General features: G+C 43.3%; 2 protein-coding genes across 2 annotated transcripts; one reads left to right on the forward strand and one right to left on the reverse strand.

Annotated features, from left to right (window-relative positions):
- The first annotated feature begins 6,334 nt into the window (after nt 1-6,334).
- On the forward strand, nt 6,335-7,550 carry LOC104712300 (two-component response regulator ARR17). Its single transcript, XM_010429154.3, has 5 exons — nt 6,335-6,580; nt 6,708-6,796; nt 6,887-6,964; nt 7,085-7,158; nt 7,315-7,550. The coding sequence occupies exons 1-5, from the start codon at nt 6,460-6,462 to the stop codon at nt 7,409-7,411; spliced, it is 459 nt and encodes a 152-aa protein (XP_010427456.1). The 5' UTR covers nt 6,335-6,459; the 3' UTR covers nt 7,412-7,550.
- A 10,535-nt stretch (nt 7,551-18,085) lies between these two features.
- Nucleotides 18,086-18,472, reverse strand: LOC147939054 (uncharacterized). The gene has a single exon (XM_087465843.1). It carries the CDS (start codon nt 18,470-18,472, stop codon nt 18,086-18,088), a length of 387 nt encoding a protein of 128 aa, XP_087321969.1.
- Nucleotides 18,473-19,164: the final 692 nt, after the last annotated feature.

A 19,164-nucleotide genomic window follows, 5' to 3' on the forward strand; every position in this document is an offset into this window, starting at 1 on the left:
CAACTCATTTAAGAAAGAAAGAAGCAAATATATATAGTTATAATTTACTAAATTATCCTTTCCCAAATAAATAGAAAATCTTTCTTTATTGGGTTTTTACAGGCTCTGTCGTTTAAAAAAAAATTTCATTCAAGAGTTCACATAAAATGGAAAATATGGTTGGTTCTCTCATTCAGATTTTAGGTAATTTATGCAGACAGAGACAGTGGTTAATGTGGTCATCACAATAGATGTTGTTTTCCTATTTTTGAAGAAAGAACATTAATGTAAGTTTGGTTAGGAATGAGGGTGGATGACTTGGGAAACAAAAAAAAAAAAAAAATTTGGTGGTGCTTAGAAATCCTTGTTCATTAATAGTTGCAACCATATTATTTATTCACTGTACCATACTTATTTATTATGGGTTTTAATATATTTTTTTTTCTATAGAATTATGGGGCTTTTGAAAATTGGATCACAAGCCTAAGGATATTTGGTTGACCTTGGAGGAGCAATAGATGTAAACATTTGGGATCTTCTGTTTGTGCAAGGAATCACCCATTATGTGAACTTTTTTTTTTTTTAACAGGATGCATGTGATGGATAACTAAGTGTCAAACACATATTGCCATAAAATAAAACACTTGAAAAAAACATATAATAGAACAATGATGGTGAGAAAAAAAATAATAATAATAATATAACCCGTTAAGCATGCTCTTTGAATTTTTTTAGTTGTCTTTCTCGTTTGTGAGATTTGGTCCGAGTCAAGACATTTTATCAGACTTTGGTCTCTCTCTCGCCATACCTATGTTTTCATTTTATATTCCTTTTGACAGTAAAATTGTTTATTTAAAATAAAATGAAATTGAAAAGAAAAGAAAAGAAAAAAAAAAGTGAAAAAGAACTCTCTTCCCCATGGAGGGAAAACAACCGTTCATGGAGATTTTTGGAATTTACTATTTGTTTGTATTTAAATTTTTAACAAGAAGGCTATTTTTATATATTGAAGGTCAAATTCATACAGTTTTAAGAGCTTTCAAGGAATTTTTTGGGCAGTGTGAGCCGGACCGTAGATAATTCACATTTGCTGTTCTTCACTTTCTATCTCTATTATTTTTACTCTCTGTTTGTTTTTATGGTTGGTATTTATTTATTTCCACATTTAATTTTTTACTCGAAACTTCATCTGTCATAACAGGATTGGCATTTAGGACCAACCATTAAAAGATAAATTCTACTTTCTGGTGTTTGGCAAATTTATTTTGTTCTGCAAGTTCCAAATTTTCTTAGTAGTATATATTTATTGATTATTTTATAAAAAATAATAATTCTTTTTTTTTTTTTTTTTTGACAACAAAAAAACAAGATTGGCTTAGTGGAACCAATGTGAAGGAACATTGTTAACAAAAGTGGCTAGATACGGAACCGTGCGAACGTGACGCGCCAAATTATCCGCTTTGCCATTCATGGAACGCGGGACATAGATTAGGGAAAAGGAAGTAAACTCCGCTTTGTCTGCCTCGATGTCCTCCAAATAAGATGTAAAGGCTGGCCACTCAGAAGGCGAAGACACCATCTTCACTAAGTCAGAGCAGTCGGTAAGAAAAACGACAGATTGGTTGTCCGCCCCGATCATACAACGCATAGCCCAGATAAGGGCTTCTACCTCGGCATGAAGAGGGGTGAGGCTACACCGAAGGTTGGCTGCTCCCATGGTAGGGGGATCCCCCCATGGCGATGTGCAAAACCATCCTCTGCCCGCATAACTATCCGTTGCTTTCCAAGAGCCATCTACATAACAAAGAAAGCTCGCCGAAGTTGTAGGGACGCATAACCCCCGGCTTCCTCGAGGAACCCTCTCTACTGTAATATCTGTTGATAAATCCATATCCTCTGCCTGAGCCAAAGCCCAAGCTTTGGCTTCATCCTCCGCTAACCGCAAAATTGCCATAGGGTTGGAATCCAAATTATTAAAAAATTTATCATTACGCGCTTTCCAGATGTACCACAATATCCATGGAAAAGATTCCTGAGATGGTACATTTGAAAACCGCCAAAAAAGAAAATCCATGTTTGTAAATACTGATTCCGATGGGAATACCTCCATAGCTGCCGGGAACTGGGACAGAGCCCAAACCTGCCTTGCCGGTGGGCATTCAAAAAGGGCATGATTAATAGTTTCTTCCTGAAAACCACAAAGAGCGCACGCAGAATCACAACTCATACCACGTTTCCGTAGATTAGTTGTAACTGCTACGCAACCCGAAAGAACTTGCCACATGAAGTGCCGCAGCGTGGGAGGACACCGTATTTTCCACACAAAAGCTTGAAGAGGGACTATGTCTGGTCCAAAGACTTGCTGTCCGTCTAGAGCCGGCCGTTGTGAACGAAGGTTATGGTATCCCGATTTAACCGTATATTTACCAGTCTTTGTGAAATGCCATCCCAACAAATCCGGTTTATCCGGTTGGCGCAATGGTAAGGCAGAGATAATAGCAACATCTTCCGGTACAAAGGTAGCCGTAAGTTGAGCCATATCCCAGGAATTAGAATTCCTGTCAATAAGATTTGAAACACGGAGCAGAGGATCAAAAGGCGATCCTGTGCTCACTGCTGGTCTCGGGGATTGAGCAGGGATCCAGGGGTCATTCCAAACAGAAATGGAAGCACCAGATCCTACTCGTTTAATAAGTCCTTTATTTACCAGAGAGCGAGCAGAAACTATACTCCGCCATCCATAAGATGGCGAGTAAGATTTAATGGGATCCAAAGGATCAGAATGCCGATAGTATCGTCCTTTAAAAACCCGTGCAAAAAGTGAGTCCGGCACCGTGATTAGGCGCCAGAGCTGCTTTGCCAGCAGAGCGGTGTTATAATCATCTAAGCACCGGAAACCTAAACCTCCTGCATCTTTACCATGACATAGTTTATCCCACGCCATCCAGTGTAGACCACGAGATTGGCCAGAGGAACTCCACCAAAAATTAGAAATTGCACTAGTCAACTTCCTTGTAACCGTCTTAGGTAAACGGAAACAAGACATTACAAAGGTGGGAACAGCTGTAGCAACAGACTTGATCATCACCTCCTTTCCCCCTTTTGATAAAAGCCGAGCCGGCCACCCACCTGCTCGTGCTTGCAACTTATCCTGAACAAAGGAAAAAATCTTTGTCTTAGCCCCACCCAGACTTTCGGGAATCCCTAAATACGACCCCATACCCCCCAAGTTTGTGATTCCCAAAACACCTTTTAGGTCCTCCCTAAGGTCCGAGTCCACCGTATGTCCGAACTGGACTGAAGATTTTTGAAAATTAATTTGTTGACCAGATACCCGCTCATACTTCTTAAGGATATCCAACACTACTTCACATTGTTCCTTTGAGGCCCGACAGAAAAAAAGGCTGTCATCCGCAAATAAGAGATGTGAAACGGCAGGGCTGGCAGTCGACACCTTAATTCCAGTGAGAAGTTTCAGACGTTCTGCTTTCCGAAAATGTGCAATAAGTACCTCCGTGCAAAGAATAAAAAGGTAAGGTGATAGTGGGTCCCCCTGACGTAAACCACGACACGGGACAATTGATCCATATGCCTGACCATTAAGTAGAACCTTATATTGAACCGATGTCACACAACACATAATCCAAGATATCCACCTCTCGCAAAAACCGAACTGCCTGAGCAGATGTTCAACAAAGGACCACTCTACCCTATCATAGGCCTTACTCATATCCGTTTTTATAGCCATAAACTTCCCCTTGCAAGAGGGATTGGTCCGTAACCCATGAAACATCTCTTGAGCAATCAAAATATTATCTGAAATTAACCGACCCTCGACAAAAGCCGATTGAGTCTCCGACACCAGAGATGGTAAAATAGTGCGAAGTCGCTGACATAAAACCTTTGATATTATCTTATAACCAACATTGCAAAGGCTGATGGGCCTCAGCTCCGTCATCCGCGTTGGTTTGTCTACTTTTGGGATAAGACAAATATTTGTTATATTTAGCCTCTTATCAAACTCTCCATCCCGGAAAAAGGAATTAACCAAAAGTACTAAATCTGCTTTAACCGTGACCCATGCTTTTTGGTAAAAAAGGGCAGTCATCCCATCCGGACCCGGTGCTTTATCTGGATGCATCATGAATAACGCTTGTTTAATCTCTTGTTCTGTAACCTCTCGAGTTAAAAATTCATTTGTCTCCAAAGAAACCGCCGGTTGAACCTCATCTAACATTTCCTCAAAATCCGAAGGATCCGAGGATGTAAAAAGATCCTGAAAATACGAAACCGCAATATGTTGGATATCATTCTCCTCCGTCAGCCAATTACCACTCTGGTCGTGGAGACCAACAAGACGGTTCCGAACACGCCGTTGTTTTGTCTGGGCATGGAAATAACTTGTGTTATGGTCCCCAAACCGCATCCATCGACTTCTGCTTTTTTGATACCAATACACCTCCTCGTCCCTGTACGCCTCCCGCAATCGCCAAGCCAGTTCCGCTATCTCTTCAACTGAAGTAGAATCATTCTCCTGTGCCACCGCTAATTTGGCTTTTAGATCTTCAATTGTCTCCCGTCCATAAGGAACTTGCGCTTTCCTCCAACGAGAAATTGTACTCCGACATTTTGAAATTTTATCCACCAAAGTGGGAGAAGGTGCGTCCTTGGACGCCGTAGCCGCCCATCCCGCATTAACCGCATCCAAAAAACCTTCCTTATCCAACCACCGTCTATCAAAAGGAAAACTCCCCCGCCCCCGTCTAGTTTTATCCTCAATAACCGCTAGCAGGGGCTTATGATCCGATGCAACCATTGGTAAATACTGTGTAAAGGAATCCTGAAACAAATCATGCCACTCTTCATTTGCCAATGCCCGATCCAGACGACACCTGATCGGCTTCTTATCTCGCCACCCTCTCCAAGATAGACTATCCCCAAGAGCTGGGAACTCAAGGAGGCCACAATGTCGAATCATTGTGTTAAAAGGTACAAAAGAAGAGGCATGGCGCAGTTTACCACCCTGTTTCTCATGATTTCCTTTTAACTCGTTGAAATCCCCAATAAGAAACCATGGAGCATCACGAGACAAATCCAGTCTTGTTAATCTTTCCCAAACTTGATCTCGGTTCTTTGGAACCGGATCACCATAAATAAAAGATAGATAAATTACTTTTCCTTTGTATACCACTTCAACATCAATAATTCTATTGGATTCAAATAAAACAGAAACATTATTATTATTATTATTGTAGAAAAGTGCAAGACCACCACTACAACCAACAGGTTCAACTGTTGTTATATGCGAATAACCAAAATGACCAACAAACGGTTCTAAAACAGAAAAAGTTGCCTTGTTTCAGAAAGAAACAAGAAATCTGGTCTATGTTGTCCCTATAAATCCCTGAGATACCCCATAGTCGCTTTATTCCCTAACCCCTGACAGTTCCAGCTTAAGATCCTCGTTTATTGTTAAAAAATAATAATTCTATGGTAACTAATTTCGTATAAGATGAGTCCAACTCTTCCATTATAGGCCCACTAAGGTATACAGTGAGGCAGCAGGGCTTAGCAAAGTTCTATATCCCCTTATGATTTATTGATGTTTTGGTTTGTAAACAAGAAGAAAAAAGTATGTGTTTAGATTGCTTGCTTATTAACTTTGCACCCAAAAAGAAAAAAAAATTGTTTATAAACATGTTTAAATTGTTCTCACACTTAAATTGTATGTATATTTTTTCCAGTGAACAGTAGAATTCTTTAAAGCCAATAATTGTACATTCTTTTTAGAAAAGGAACAAAAACAAAATTGGACGTAGAAGTGCAACTCGAAGCAATAACAACTACACGGTCACGGCCCATGCAACTATGCAAGTAACATATCGGCCAAAGATTTCGTATTAAAAACTCCATGATAACTAAAATTGAAAAAATAATACACCGAACAGTCCCATAATTTTTAAATTATAAAAATAAAATTCTAAATTCTAAAAGATATCTATAATTTTCAGAGAATCGTGGGGGCGTCGTAACTGAGATTCTGATAGAGATTTGTGATCCATTTTGAAATAGAAAAATGATTATAAAATTAGCATCTTCATTATTCGCACGATTAGAGAAAGCCAAACAAATGGAAAATAAAAATTAATATTTAGATTTTGGTTATCATCGTACAAGATCCCAAAAGCACTGTCACTGACATAAAACACCAAGTTTCTTACCAGTTTCCAGAGAACAAAACACACACAACTTGTTTTTTCTTAAATAATCAGAAAAATATCGAAAATCATATCAAATCAGCTCTTAATAATATTGTTATCTTATATATCCATATATAAATTAGAAAAACATAATACTGTCTAAATATATATATATTCTTCATTCATCAAAATCTTTTTGAATTTTGTTAATTGTCTCTTTCTTCGTTCTTCATATGTAAGTTTGTCTCTCTCTCTTTTCTTTAGGTGTTTATTGGTATTAATGTCCGCAAGTGATTCGTGTTCATCGTCAATGGAGGAAGAGCTTCATGTTTTAGCAGTAGATGATAATCTAATTGATCGTAAACTCGTTGAGAGAATCCTCAAGATCTCTTCTTGCAAAGGTATAATATATTAATCTTCAATCTTCTTTTTCATTTTATAATTTCAAGAACCAGAATCTTCCATGGTTATGGTGACACTGCCTTTAAAACTTTAACATTATTTTTTCTTCTTCTAACTGTCGTGTAGTAACAACAGCAGAAAATGGGCTTAGAGCATTGGAGTACTTAGGCTTGGGAGGAGATCCACAACAGAGTGATCCAGTAACTTCCACCAATGTAATAAGCTCAATCCTCAGTGCACGTTTTGATTGGTTTAGAAAGGATATTCAACACTGTGTAAACCATGCTGGATTTTGTGTGTTTCAGGTAATGAAGGTGAATCTTATCATCACTGATTATTGTATGCCAGGAATGACAGGTTTTGAGCTGCTCAAGAAAGTGAAGGTGTTTAACAAATTTTGTTACAAACCATAATATAAGTGTCTTATTGAGAAGATCCTCCACAGACTAACAGAATCTCTTTCTTTGTCTCTCTCTGTTTCTATGGTTTTTGGTTATTGACAGCAGGAGTCATCGAAACTAAAGGAAGTACCTGTTGTGATACTCTCTTCAGAGAACATTCCTACTCGCATCAACAAGTAATAATTATCATTCCTAAAGACACTTTGCTTGTTTGTCAAAAAAAAAAAAAAAAAAAAAAAGACACTTTGCTTAACTAATCGTTCTGTCTTTTTTGTAAATTTTTTCTTAGTGGTGAACTAAAGATTCTGTTATTTTCTTGATTGATATTGCAGATGCTTAGCGAGCGGTGCACAGATGTTTATGCAGAAGCCGCTGAAATTATCGGATGTAGAGAAGCTGAAGTGTCATCTCCTAAACTGCAGAATCTGAAGATTTGCTTTGACTCGAAACAAAGCTTATAGAATTCTTTTCAGTTTTGTTTTTCTTTGATATAAGAAAAACTTAAGATTATTGTGTTCCTAATCGATGACAAAGGTCGTCGTGATTATATAAAAACACTTCCTGTTCTTTTAACAAGACGAGATAAAAGCCTAATAAGGATCTCTTTCAGTAAATTGATTTTTTGAATTAGAAATATTAAACCGGGTCAGATGGTGAGGACTCCTAAAACCACAAGATATGTCTAGAATTCAACATTAGATAATAGCTGAATTCAAAATCAACCCACCATATATATTGTTAACGATTGATACTAACAACTCAGTGAGTATGAGGCTCCTTGTTTCCCTAAGACAAGAGATGCGACAGTGGCTAGGTGAGGGTTTGTGGGGTTCTGAAAGGTGTTGTACTTGTTTTGATTGGATTCCTGTTTATAAGTGGTCTAATTTCAATAAAAATATAAAAATATTGCGTTAAAATATTATTATTATTTTTTTGAACAACCTTCCCCATTTCCACCATTGGAGTTGGTTTCATGGCGCGTCTTAAAGTTAGAAATTTTAGAATTCAAAAAATATATTAGGAAGAAAATAAAGCATCATTTAGACTTTTAGACAATTTTTATATAATTAGATTATTATAAATAAATAAATAAATTAGTAGCTTATAGAAATCGGTAGAAAATAAGGTGTTGTTTTAGGACATTATTGTAGTATTGTGTTTTTAAAAGAATTTTGTTGACTAAATTGTTCTTTTAGTCTATATAGTTTTATACTCTCAAAACTATGGTTATATTTTTTTTTCTTAATTCGTATGGACCCCCAAATGCTTTGCTCGGGCTAGTTTGCTAGCAAATTAATGTAGACATCATAACCACATCGTAAATTACTTCCTCTTTTAGTCATAACTAGACTATGACCAACTTTTTTTTTTGGTTAATATACTATTTTAGTACTAATTTTAATAATGTATTCTTTTGTTAATTTTAGTGATTTTGTATATAATCTGCCGTGTACACCGCACAACAATATTTGTTAAATGCAATTTTAATTAAATAAGTTTGATTTGATATGTTGTATATTGGTGTTATTAAAATAGTAAAATGAGGATTTAACCCTTATTGAAGTATCAAATTAATGATATTTTATTTTTTAGTATTATCAATTCAATTATGTCATTTATTAAGTTTAGACATATTTGTTATAAATTATAGACTTCTTAAATTTTTATAATTTACTATATACGGTATATTTACTATATATGTATGTTGAACACACATTTTTAATATTAATTGAGTAATATATGTTCGTTTAAAAAATTCAAATCACAAATATATGCAGACATTCTATTAACTTTATGTATTATATGATGATTCACTACATTTAAATTTTAAAATAAAAAGAAATGATAGAAGAATAATTTTTAAAAATCTGAAATAAATCTTCTAAATATCTATATTAATTGTAAAACATTATATATATAGATATTTAAAATATTTTAATTATGTTTGGTTATAAAAATAGTAAAGAGAGTTAACTAAATTTATTTGGAAATGAATATAAGTATTTAATAGCATTTAATGGTATTATAGTATATATGTCTCCTTCTATTTTAGTCATAACTAGGTTCAGACCCGCACATACGTGCGGGGTTATGTTTATAAACTACGTGCAAGTTTAAAAAAATTTATTGATAAATTTATTAAAATTTATTGATAAATTTATTAAAATTTATTTATCCGCACATACGTGCAAGTTAGTCTGTTTGACAACATGGATATATGTTATGTTTTTTTGTTTTTTTTATCCCTAAGTGTACTCCCCAATTAATAGTATAGATTAGGCCTGGGCAAATAAACCGAACCCGAGGAACCGACCCGATCCTGACCTGCAAAAACCCGACCCGACCCCGACCCGCTTCTGTATAAATAACCATTCGGTTTTTGTTTCCAAATACCCACGGGTATCGGGTATTACCCGAACCGAACCCGAGGAACCGACGATATCTGTTTGAACCCGAGAACACATTTATTCATACATGATATCACATATATTGCCATATTTCCGTTTGGGTTAATCTCCTCTCCTTGAATCTTTGTGAATCTTCTTTACTTTGCATAAACATGTCGAAGTTGCCAATTTTTGTCCGATTTCAAGAATGTTTGGCTTTTATAAACCAAAACTCTCAAATTGGATCTCCAAAACCTAATTTCGCTGTTAGTCTCATCTTTGGGTTCTCCGTTCATAGCAGCTAGACATGCTTTTGCGAGACATGTTTTTCTTTGTTGGGATGTTTAAGTTTCGTTTGCTTTGTTGGGATGTTTAAGATTTTAAGACATGCTTTTCTTTGTTGGGATGCTTATTTTGCGAGACATGGTATGTGTTTGAATTGTTTTGCGAGACATGATATGCTGAGTTTCATTTGTTTAAGATTTCATGTTATGCAGTTTCATTTGTTTTTCGGGTTATTCGGGTTTTTTGGGTACATTTCAGGTTTTTGTGGGTACTTTGGATATGTTTGAGTAGGTACTATCCATAACCGAATATATTTTGGATACATTACAGGTTTTTTAAAGTCATTACCCAAATAACCCGAACCCGAGAGGAACTGAACCTGACCCCGACCCGAAATTATATGAACACCTGCTCGGATCCTATATTCGTAAACCCGAAAAACCCGAACCCAAATTACCCGAACCTGATCCCGACCCGAACACCCAAATGCCCAGGCCTAGTATAGATATAATAGGTAACTTGTTATCAAAAAGTTTAAATTATCAATGAACTTCGTGTGTTTTTATGTATGCGAGAGAGACGTCGTGATGTTCGATAAAGGGAAATAATTAATGGGCTTTAGCCTTTTTGGGCCATCATTTCAAACGTTTTGGGCCCATTAGGTCTGCGTATTGAGAATCGACTGGATTAGTTGTTTTTGATTTATTGACAAAAAAAAACTCAAAATTCAATAGCCAGAGAAACAATTCATTCATATGTCATAGTAAGAATTTATTCTCACAAGAAACCAATGGAATTGGAGACACCATCATAACCTATACACTTGGATATTTAGTGTAAGTGGCGTTGCCACCACTGCAAATACTTAAGTACAGTAGTATTCTACTCCACTTCTTTGTAGATGGTTCACATAATATCTAGACAGACCATGCGAAGAGATATTTTTATATGTGAACGGTACAAGTCTGATTGTATCAACGATCGACCACGTGACTGAAGTAGATAGATTTAATTAGTTTCGACCCCGCAAGAGAAAAAAAGAAGAAGACTCACTCACATATTTTGCTTATATATGGTTTTGTGTCAATCTCTCTTACTTCTAAGTATTCAATAGTTTCAACTGTAATTTTTGATCAGCCAATTATTTTCAACCTTGAAATCGCAAGTCTTTTGCCTAGACTTCTCCAAGATCGCCTTTTTAATTAACGTTGAAAAAGAAGGAAAACCCTATTGTTGGGGCTAGAAACAACAATTAGAAGAATAAGTTTGTAAAATGAGATCTGGGCAGACTTTCGGTACAAAACGACTTAGAATTATGAAAAACAACGAACTGGACTTTTGTATTCACTTTTTCTATTGATTCGCTCTGAGCTTGATTACATGTGTTGTGTCCTTCACATTCATCTGCTATTTAAACTAAAATTCCTCGAAACCTTTCCTGAACGTCTCGCTGCAATCTCGGCTCCCCAATCCCGATTTCTTCTCCAGGTTCACTTCATCCTCCTGCTCGGGTTTTCCTCCATGGGCCCTTACTGGGCCTCTTTTCCTGGCCTGCGCGTACGCCCTAATGGGCTTATTTGGTGGGCCTTATGATCGTCGAAACCCAACACCAACAATTGCCCCCCAGCCTTTTAACCTATTTTTGGAGGGTTGAAAGGCGAATATCCAGAGAATCTTTCATGTCGTTTCGGTTTCGCGATCTTCCTCGGGAAAGGCTCAATGAATCTCGGCTTCCGAGATCTTCGTGATGATTACCCCTCTCTCCTAAGATCCAACGGTGGAGCCGAAAGGTTTGAACGGTTTAGATTAGAGGAGAGAGAGATTCGTGGGATTACAAAGAACGACGTCAATTATGACCTATAAGTCATAAATCACATGTCTCGTCATAACCGCGCACTCATCCACTACTCCAAGGTAATTTTCTTAACCTTCTCTCCTCTGCTCAGTTATTTCTAAGTTTTGATTTCTAGGTTTGCTAGCTCTACTATTTCGCGTTTATCGTTCAGTCCGATCTCGCTCGTTTAGGTTAGTTGATTTCACAATTTTAAAAACTCATACCATCATGGCTCCACTTGAACTCTGGGGAAACCATATCCCGCCGATTACATCGGCCAAGCAACTCGCCGATCTCCGTCAGAAGCACGGAGTTCCTCCAAACGTGGAGATGATACTCCGTTCCGACGATCCGTTTTCTCCGGAGACCGTTCCGCCGGGTTTCTGCTGCGCGTACACTGTGTATTTCGAAAAGTGTGGGCTCGTGTTCCCTATCCCGAGGATTATCTTTCGGATCCTCCAACGCCTTCGAATGGCGTTTCCCCAGATGTGTCCGAACTTTGTTCGGCACGTCATGGGGGTATACGTTCGAGGTCGCGAACTTGGATTTGAACTCGGGGTCGACGACATCCTCCGGTTGTACCTTATCAAACATAACTCCGGGTTTCCCGGGACATTCTACACCTGTCGCCGCCGCAGCCCGGAAATAATTCAGGCGCTTCCGGGGAAGGACGACCGGTGGCGGGAAAAATATTTTTACTTCCGGGTTACTCCGGCAGCGGTGGGGGACTACGACTTTGCTCGTCTCCCCACCCAATGGGCCGCATGCGTTGGTCAGAATGACCCCTTAGTTTCTAGTTATCATTCGTTGCCGCCAAGATTACGGCGTTTATTTGTCGTACTAACTGTTTTGCCCCTTTTTTTTTTGTTGCATGGCAGATTCAGAAGAACCTCCGAAAATACCGGCGACCCGAGAACTAATTGAGAGGCTACGAGCAGGCGAGGTCCGGTGGAACTCATTCACGCGAGCTCGTATCATAGCAGCCCTCAACGCCCCGTTAGTCCGAAACACTACAGCTCCGGTCCCGCCGCTTCCTGCTAACCAAGCGAGGAGCGAAAGAGCAGACAACTCCCCCGCTCGCAGAGGTAATGGTTTTTTTTTTTCTTTTTTTTTACTTAGTCCTTTATGCGCAAAAGTCATGCACGTAGGGGATCGCTCACCCCCTGTTCATTTTTTTGCTGCTCGTAACCAGAATTAAGTTCTTCTTCGACCTCAACCCCAATACGCACCATGGTTAGGAAGCCGTCACTCCGTGAACTCAGGGAGCAATCGCAGCAACCCCGAAGGGTCCGAGCCGGCGATGTTGATGCCGCGCTGGCCAATGCTCTTCGAGCCGCTCAGCCCGCACCGTCTCGGGTAGTTAGCGAGGAGGTGAACCAAGCCCCCGTGATCCCAACCGGTCCTTCTGGTCCGGCTAAGGAGGTCATGCTCGTCAGTTCGCAGTCGACTCATGGCGAGCCGTCTCCGATGCCAAAAAGGGCTCGCACGGACAATCCCCGAGTCCCTGAGACGAGGAGCCGCGAAAGCCGTGGAGGCTACCCCGCGGTGGTAACCCGGAGGCTCCAGCTGGAGAGCCGGCTCTCTCTGGAAACGGGTCATCGTCGAGCCGCCCGTTTCATTGGAGGTTTGCTCACTCCTGGGACTCCCCGACGGTAGAGGACCACCTGGGAATGGCGACCCTTTTCCGTCACCTGAAGACGGCTAACTGCCAGGTCCCGCTCGTGAAGGATCTCGTCGAGAGAGAAGCATACATCGAGGCGATGGCGGCCCATGCGAAGGTACCGTTCCTTCTTTGCTCTTACCTTTACTGGTTTTTTCCCTGCTGGGCGTAGTATGTTTATTTCTGTTTTCTTTTGATCCGTTTGCAGTCCGTTGCTGCTGACAACAAGCTGATCGCGCTTTATGAGCGGAGGCTTAAGGATACCCCGCAGGCTGCTGAGCTTGAGAACACAACGCGGGTGGTTCATGAGCTGACGACGGCTCTCAAGGCTGCTCAAGAGAGAGAGGGAGCTGCAAATGGCAAGGTTGCGAGCCTAGAGGACGAGCTAACGTCCTTGAGGAGTATTCAGGATAAGCTCCTTTCCGTTGAAGCTGACCTCGCTTCTGCCCAGGATGCTCATGCGATGGCGGCAAGGGACCGGGATTTCTTGAAAACGGAGAACCGATGGCTGAAGGAGAAAGCCAAGGGTATCGACCAGAAACATGCGGAGGCGACTCGTCGAGTTGTTCGTGAGGCCAAGGAGCGGATGTCCCAAGACTACCGGGCGGTGCTGGATTCAGTGAAGAGCAAGTGGGAGAGGAAGAAAGAGCAGACCGCGGTCGAGAGCGATCTCGCAGAGATCGAGTCCAACCTTCTTTTGATCAAGCAGATCGACGAGGGGAGGACATCAATTGCGGAGGAGGTGCAAGTTCTTGAGACGCAGCGGGCGGTCCTTGCGGTTAGGTCCAACTCCTTGGCGGTTTCGGACTTTTCGGTCTCGGAAGACTCGGTCGCGCCCATGGAGGTTGACGCCAGAACCGGGGTCCCGCGCGGTCTGGACGAGCATGGGAGCAACGCGAGTGCCGCGAAGGATCCGGAGGCTGGGACCGGGGAAGAAGACGTTTGAGTTATGGTGTCTTTATTTTATTTATCGTTTTGAACTTGCGTTATTTGCCCGAAAGGGCTTTTAAATCTTTTGTTATGACTTGCCCGGGGGGGGTTTAACCCAAAACTTTATTTCTTTTCGTTTTTTGGAATCAACTGCCTGGGAAGGCATTTAAACCCTTGTTCTTTTCATATTGTCTTTGTGAACTGTTTCGGGTCGAAACGCGTGAGTTCTAATATGTACTCGGGGTATACGGAACTCTCCTAGGCCGGCTTACGGACAGCGGGAAATGTTCCCCGGGCACTTAATTTGTGAACTCCGTAGAATTCACTAAAAATTTGCTATTTGGGGATGAAGTCCTTTGAGGTTTTCCAAATTGGGTAGTGAAATCTTATTTGCTTTCACGTGAGGTCGTGGGGTGCAGACTGTTAGCTAGAGCTGTGTTGACCTTGTTGTTATTTTTTTTTTTTTTTGATGAAGTGTTCGAAAAAGCTTGAAACGGTTGCAAGACAGTGCGAAATTCGCATGTGCTGTTTGGTGTCGTAGGTACGTTTATTTGTAGGCAATTTCGTCGCGCCGTTAGAAAGAGTTATTGTTTGTTGATTTGGTATATTTGGTAACGGTGCACCAGGTCATGGTAAAATTCGCGTTTTATTTGGAAAGATTTTGCGGAGCGGATCGAGGCGATATACGCCATTGCGAACGACCTCGGTGATACGGAAAGGTCCTTCCCATTTGGTTCCCATTTTGCCGGCGTTCTTTTCTTTTCTGTGATCGAACATTCGACGGAGTACTCGGTCCCCGACGGCGAAACGCCGAGGTCGGATCTTCGAGTTATAGAAGCGAGCGATGGCATTCTGGTAATTTTGAACTCGCACATAGGCTTGTTCTCTCTTCTCGTCGATGACGTCGAGGTGATCGCGCAGCGCTTCGCTATTTTCCTCCTCATTCTCGGGGGAAACAGCTCGGTGAATACTGCCTACGGTAACTTCTGCCGGTATTACGGCCTCAATTCTGTAGGCTAAGGAGAACGCGGTCTCGCCCGTGCTGCCACGCGGCGTAGTTCGGGTGGCCCACAATACTCCGGGGAGCTGAGCGTCCCAGCCTGACTTCGCGGCGCTCAGACGGCGCTTGAGGCTGTGCAGGATCAATTTGTTGGCTGCTTCGGCCTGCCCGTTTCCTTGGGGGTACCGGGGGGTAGACGGGGTTAGTCGTATACCCCATGTGTCGCAAAACTTTTGAACCATAGCGGACACCAAGTTCGTCCCGTTATCAGTTACGATCTCGTAGGGGATTCCGTGTCGACACACCACGTTTTTCCAGAGAAAATCCTTTACGTGTTCACCCGTGATGGACTGGTAGGATTCGGCCTCGATCCATTTAGTAAAGTAATCGGTCACAACCAGTAGGTTAGTAACGCGTCGTTTTCCCGACTGTTCGAGGGGTCCGATGGCATCCATCGACCACCGCATGAAGGGGTAAGGAGCGGAGACCGAGCTCGTTAGCTCAGCGGGCTGATTGATCAGAGGTGCGTGTCGTTGGCAGGGATCACACTTTCTAGCGTGATCGTCGCAGTCCGCGAGCATGGTTGGCCAAAAGTATCCTTGCCGTTTGATTCTGAGGGCCAGTGATTGTCCTCCGGAGTGGTTTCCGCAGGGACCCTCGTGGGCGTCCCTCATGATGCTAAGGGTTTCGTCCCCGTGCACGCACCTGAGGTATGGTCCGGAGATACACCGCTTGTATAACTCCTCGCCGATGATACAGAACCGCGTGCTCTGAGCTTTGAGCTTACGCGCTTGCCATCGATCCTTTGGTGCGGTCCCACTTGTGATATAATCACGAATTGGGACTCGCCAGTCCGTTTCGGGTTCCGCTTCTTGCTCGTCTTCGGAGATAAGATCGTCCAAGAGCTTGTCGTCCCGATCAGGTACTTGTTCAGGTTCTCCCGAGTGCGGACCGGATCCGGCCTGGACCTGGTTAATGCTCTAAGCCTTAACTGGGATAGAGATACTTGGTTGATCTATTCCCTCGACGGGTATGATTCGTTTGACTGAAGGGTCGGAGGTGGAAGCCAGCGCGGCGAGGGCGTCGGCGGCTGAATTCTCTCCCCGGGGAATTTTGGTGAGTTCGAACGTTGAGAACTGCTCGGCCATTGATCGAACGACTTGGAGATAAGCGCCCATCCGCTCACAATTCGTGTCGTAGCTCCCATGGAACTGACCGGTTACGAGCTGCGAGTCGCTGAATGCAGCGAGCTCTTTGACTCCCACACCTAATGCCAGCCGGAGTCCGGCTATTAGGGCCTCGTACTCAGCCTCGTTGTTCGAGGCTACGAACCCGAGTCGGAAGGACTGTTCCATTATTTTGTTGGTCGGGGATATGAGTCGGATTCCGATTCCGCACCCCTGTCTGGACGATGCTCCGTCCGCGTATAGCGACCATCTCTCGGAGGCGTTCCCGGTATTTTCGTTGGTCGTGGCGAGTTCGATGACGAAATCGGCGAGGACTTGCGCCTTGGCGCAGGTGCGTGGCCGGTATTCGATATCGTATTCGCTGAGTTCTATGGCCCATTTGGCTAACCTGCCGGACTGGCTAGGACTGTGAAGGATGGTCCGAATGGGTTGGGACGTCATCACTACGATCGTGTGCGACTGGAAATAAGGGCGCAGTTTGCGAGCCGACATCACGACTGCTAGTGCCAGCTTTTCCATAGCGGGGTATCGCATTTCAGCGTCAACAAGGGTCTTGCTGACGTAATAGACGGGTTTCTGTTCCCCCTCGTGCTCTCGTACCAATACCCCGCTTACCGCGGAGTCGGATACGGCGATATAGAGGAAGAGGTGTTCCCCATCCGCACGCTTCGACAGGACAGGGGGTTCAGTGAGGTACTTTTTTAATTCTTGGAATGCCTCTTCACACTTGTCGTCCCACTCGAATTTCCGATTGCCCTTAAGCAACTGGTAGAATGGGAGGCAACGGTCTGTAGACCGCGCAATGAATCGGTTCAGGGCGGCTATCCGCCCTGTTAACCTCTGGACCTCCCGAGTTGTCCTTGGCGAAGGCATTTCGAGGAAGGTCGCAATTTGTTTTGGATTCGCTTCGATCCCACGTTCTTTGACCAGATACCCAAGGAATTCTCCCGACGCGACACCGAACGTGCACTTGGTCGGGTTCAGCTTCATTCCATACAGGTTTAGTATTTTGAAGCATTCTTCGAGCTGAGGAATATGATCCTGCTCGCGCATTGACTTGACAAGCATATCGTCGATGTAAACTTCCATGGTTTTTCCAAGATGCTCGGCGAACATCTTGTTGACTAACCTCTGGTAGGTTGCTCCTGCGTTTTTAAGTCCGAAAGGCATTGCTTTGTAGCAATAGGTGCCTCGGTCCGTAATGAACGCGGTCTTTTCCTGGTCGGCGGGGTCCATCAAAATTTGATTATACCCCGAGAAGGCGTCCATAAAGGAGAGAGTCTCGTGTCCGGCGGTTGCCTCGACCAGTCTATCGATATGAGGAAGCGGATAATTGTCCTTCGGACAGGCTTTGTTGAGATCTTTGAAGTCAATGCAGATCCGCCATTTCCCGTTTTTTTTTTGACCACTACGGGGTTGGCTAGCCACTCGGCGTACTGGACCTCGCGGATAGACCCTATTTTCAATAGTCGATCCACCTCGTCGTTCACTGCTTTCGCCCTTTCGGGGCCGAGCTTACGACGCTTCTGTTTTATGGGTTTGTAGGTGGGGTCGACGTTGAGCTGGTGAGAAGTCACGCTAATGTCGATTCCTTTCGTGTCCGATGAGGACCAGGCGAAGGTGTTGTGATTCCGACCCAGAAACTGGATCAGGTCGTTCCTTGTACTAGGTTTGAGATCGGCCCCGATTCCAAAGCATCGTTCCGGGTGCCCTTCCATGATTGGGACCTGATCGACCTTGGTCATTACGGGTCCGCGCGAGGCGGGATCTGTGCGCTTAACGAGCTGTCTTGATTCCAGCTCGTCAGCGATCATTAATTGCTATTGGTCGGATTTTTTGATCAGATCGTAACCGCTTCTGTAACACTGTCTTGAGGTTCGTTGGCTACCGTAGATGGTGGCAATTCCGCCCCGTGACGGGAACTTCACACATTGGTGGTACGTTGACGGGACCGCCTTCATCCCATACAACCAAGGTCTGCCGAGGATAGCGTTGAAGGCGGCAGAACGATCGACGACCACAAAGTCGACGAGACGTCGTACCCCACGGGCTTCCACTATGAGGGAAATGGTGCCCTTAGCTAAGGTCGTGTCGCCGGCGAACCCGGTGAGCGGGGTTTTGGCCCCTTTTAGCTCGGAATCAGGATAACCCATCCGCCTAAAAGCATCGTAGAACAAGAGATCGACGGAGCTCCCGGTGTCGATCATTATTCTGGAGAGCTCGCATCCCCCGACGTCTAACCTTACGATTAGAGCGTCGTCGTGGGGTTTATCCAGGTCCGCGGTTTCGCTTTTCCAAAACGTAATCTCGTAGTCCGGGTCCGAGCGGGGTTTCCGTTCACGATGGTAACTATCGACCCTACGTTGGTAGACCTCGATCGAATTAACTGAGTTACGACATAAGGAGGATCCTCCCGTGATGAAGTCGACTCTATGAGTCGGATTTGACTCTTTGAAACATCGGGAGATGAACGGGCGGAAGCTCGCGAGCCTCCGGGGAGCCGGAGGCGGGGTAAATACCGAGCCGGGGGAGGTACGGCAAAGAGAGAGTCCTTTGAACACCAGGTCAATGCGTTTCTTTGGGGCTGGAGGGCGGAAGATCCCTCGGCCTCGTCGGTCCTTTCGCGCTTAGCTGCGGCTTCTTTGGTAGTGGCGTTGGCTTCTCTCGCCCTTTCTCCCTCTTTTTCGAGGTCGATTTCGCCGAGCTCTCCTGCTTCGTGCTTCCGCGCGAGGAGACGTCCCACGATTCTGCACTCTTCAGTCGAGTGTCCGCGTATTTTGTGATACTTGCAGAATTTCTCGGGATCGAAGTTCGGGTTTTTTGCTTTGGGTGCGGAGTCAACCGCGAAAGCATGCAAACCAGACTCAAACGGCTCCTTCCGGAGAGTCTTTTTGGGAGG

Source organism: Camelina sativa, chromosome 9 (assembly GCF_030686135.1).
Source record: "Camelina sativa cultivar CO46 ecotype springtype chromosome 9, ASM3068613v1".
NCBI lineage: Eukaryota > Viridiplantae > Streptophyta > Magnoliopsida > Brassicales > Brassicaceae > Camelina > Camelina sativa.

Excerpts from the sequence above, each read along its gene's own strand:
- LOC147939054 (XM_087465843.1), bottom strand. The coding sequence starts at position 18,472 with ATGATCGACACCGGGAGCTCCGTCGATCTCTTGTTCTACGATGCTTTT.
- LOC104712300 (XM_010429154.3), top strand. The coding sequence starts at position 6,460 with ATGTCCGCAAGTGATTCGTGTTCATCGTCAATGGAGGAAGAGCTTCAT. Across the intron at positions 6,797-6,886 it reads ATCCAGTAACTTCCACCAAT|GTAATGAAGGTGAATCTTAT; the intron begins GTAATAAGCTCA and ends TGTGTGTTTCAG. Across the intron at positions 7,159-7,314 it reads ATTCCTACTCGCATCAACAA|ATGCTTAGCGAGCGGTGCAC; the intron begins GTAATAATTATC and ends TTGATATTGCAG.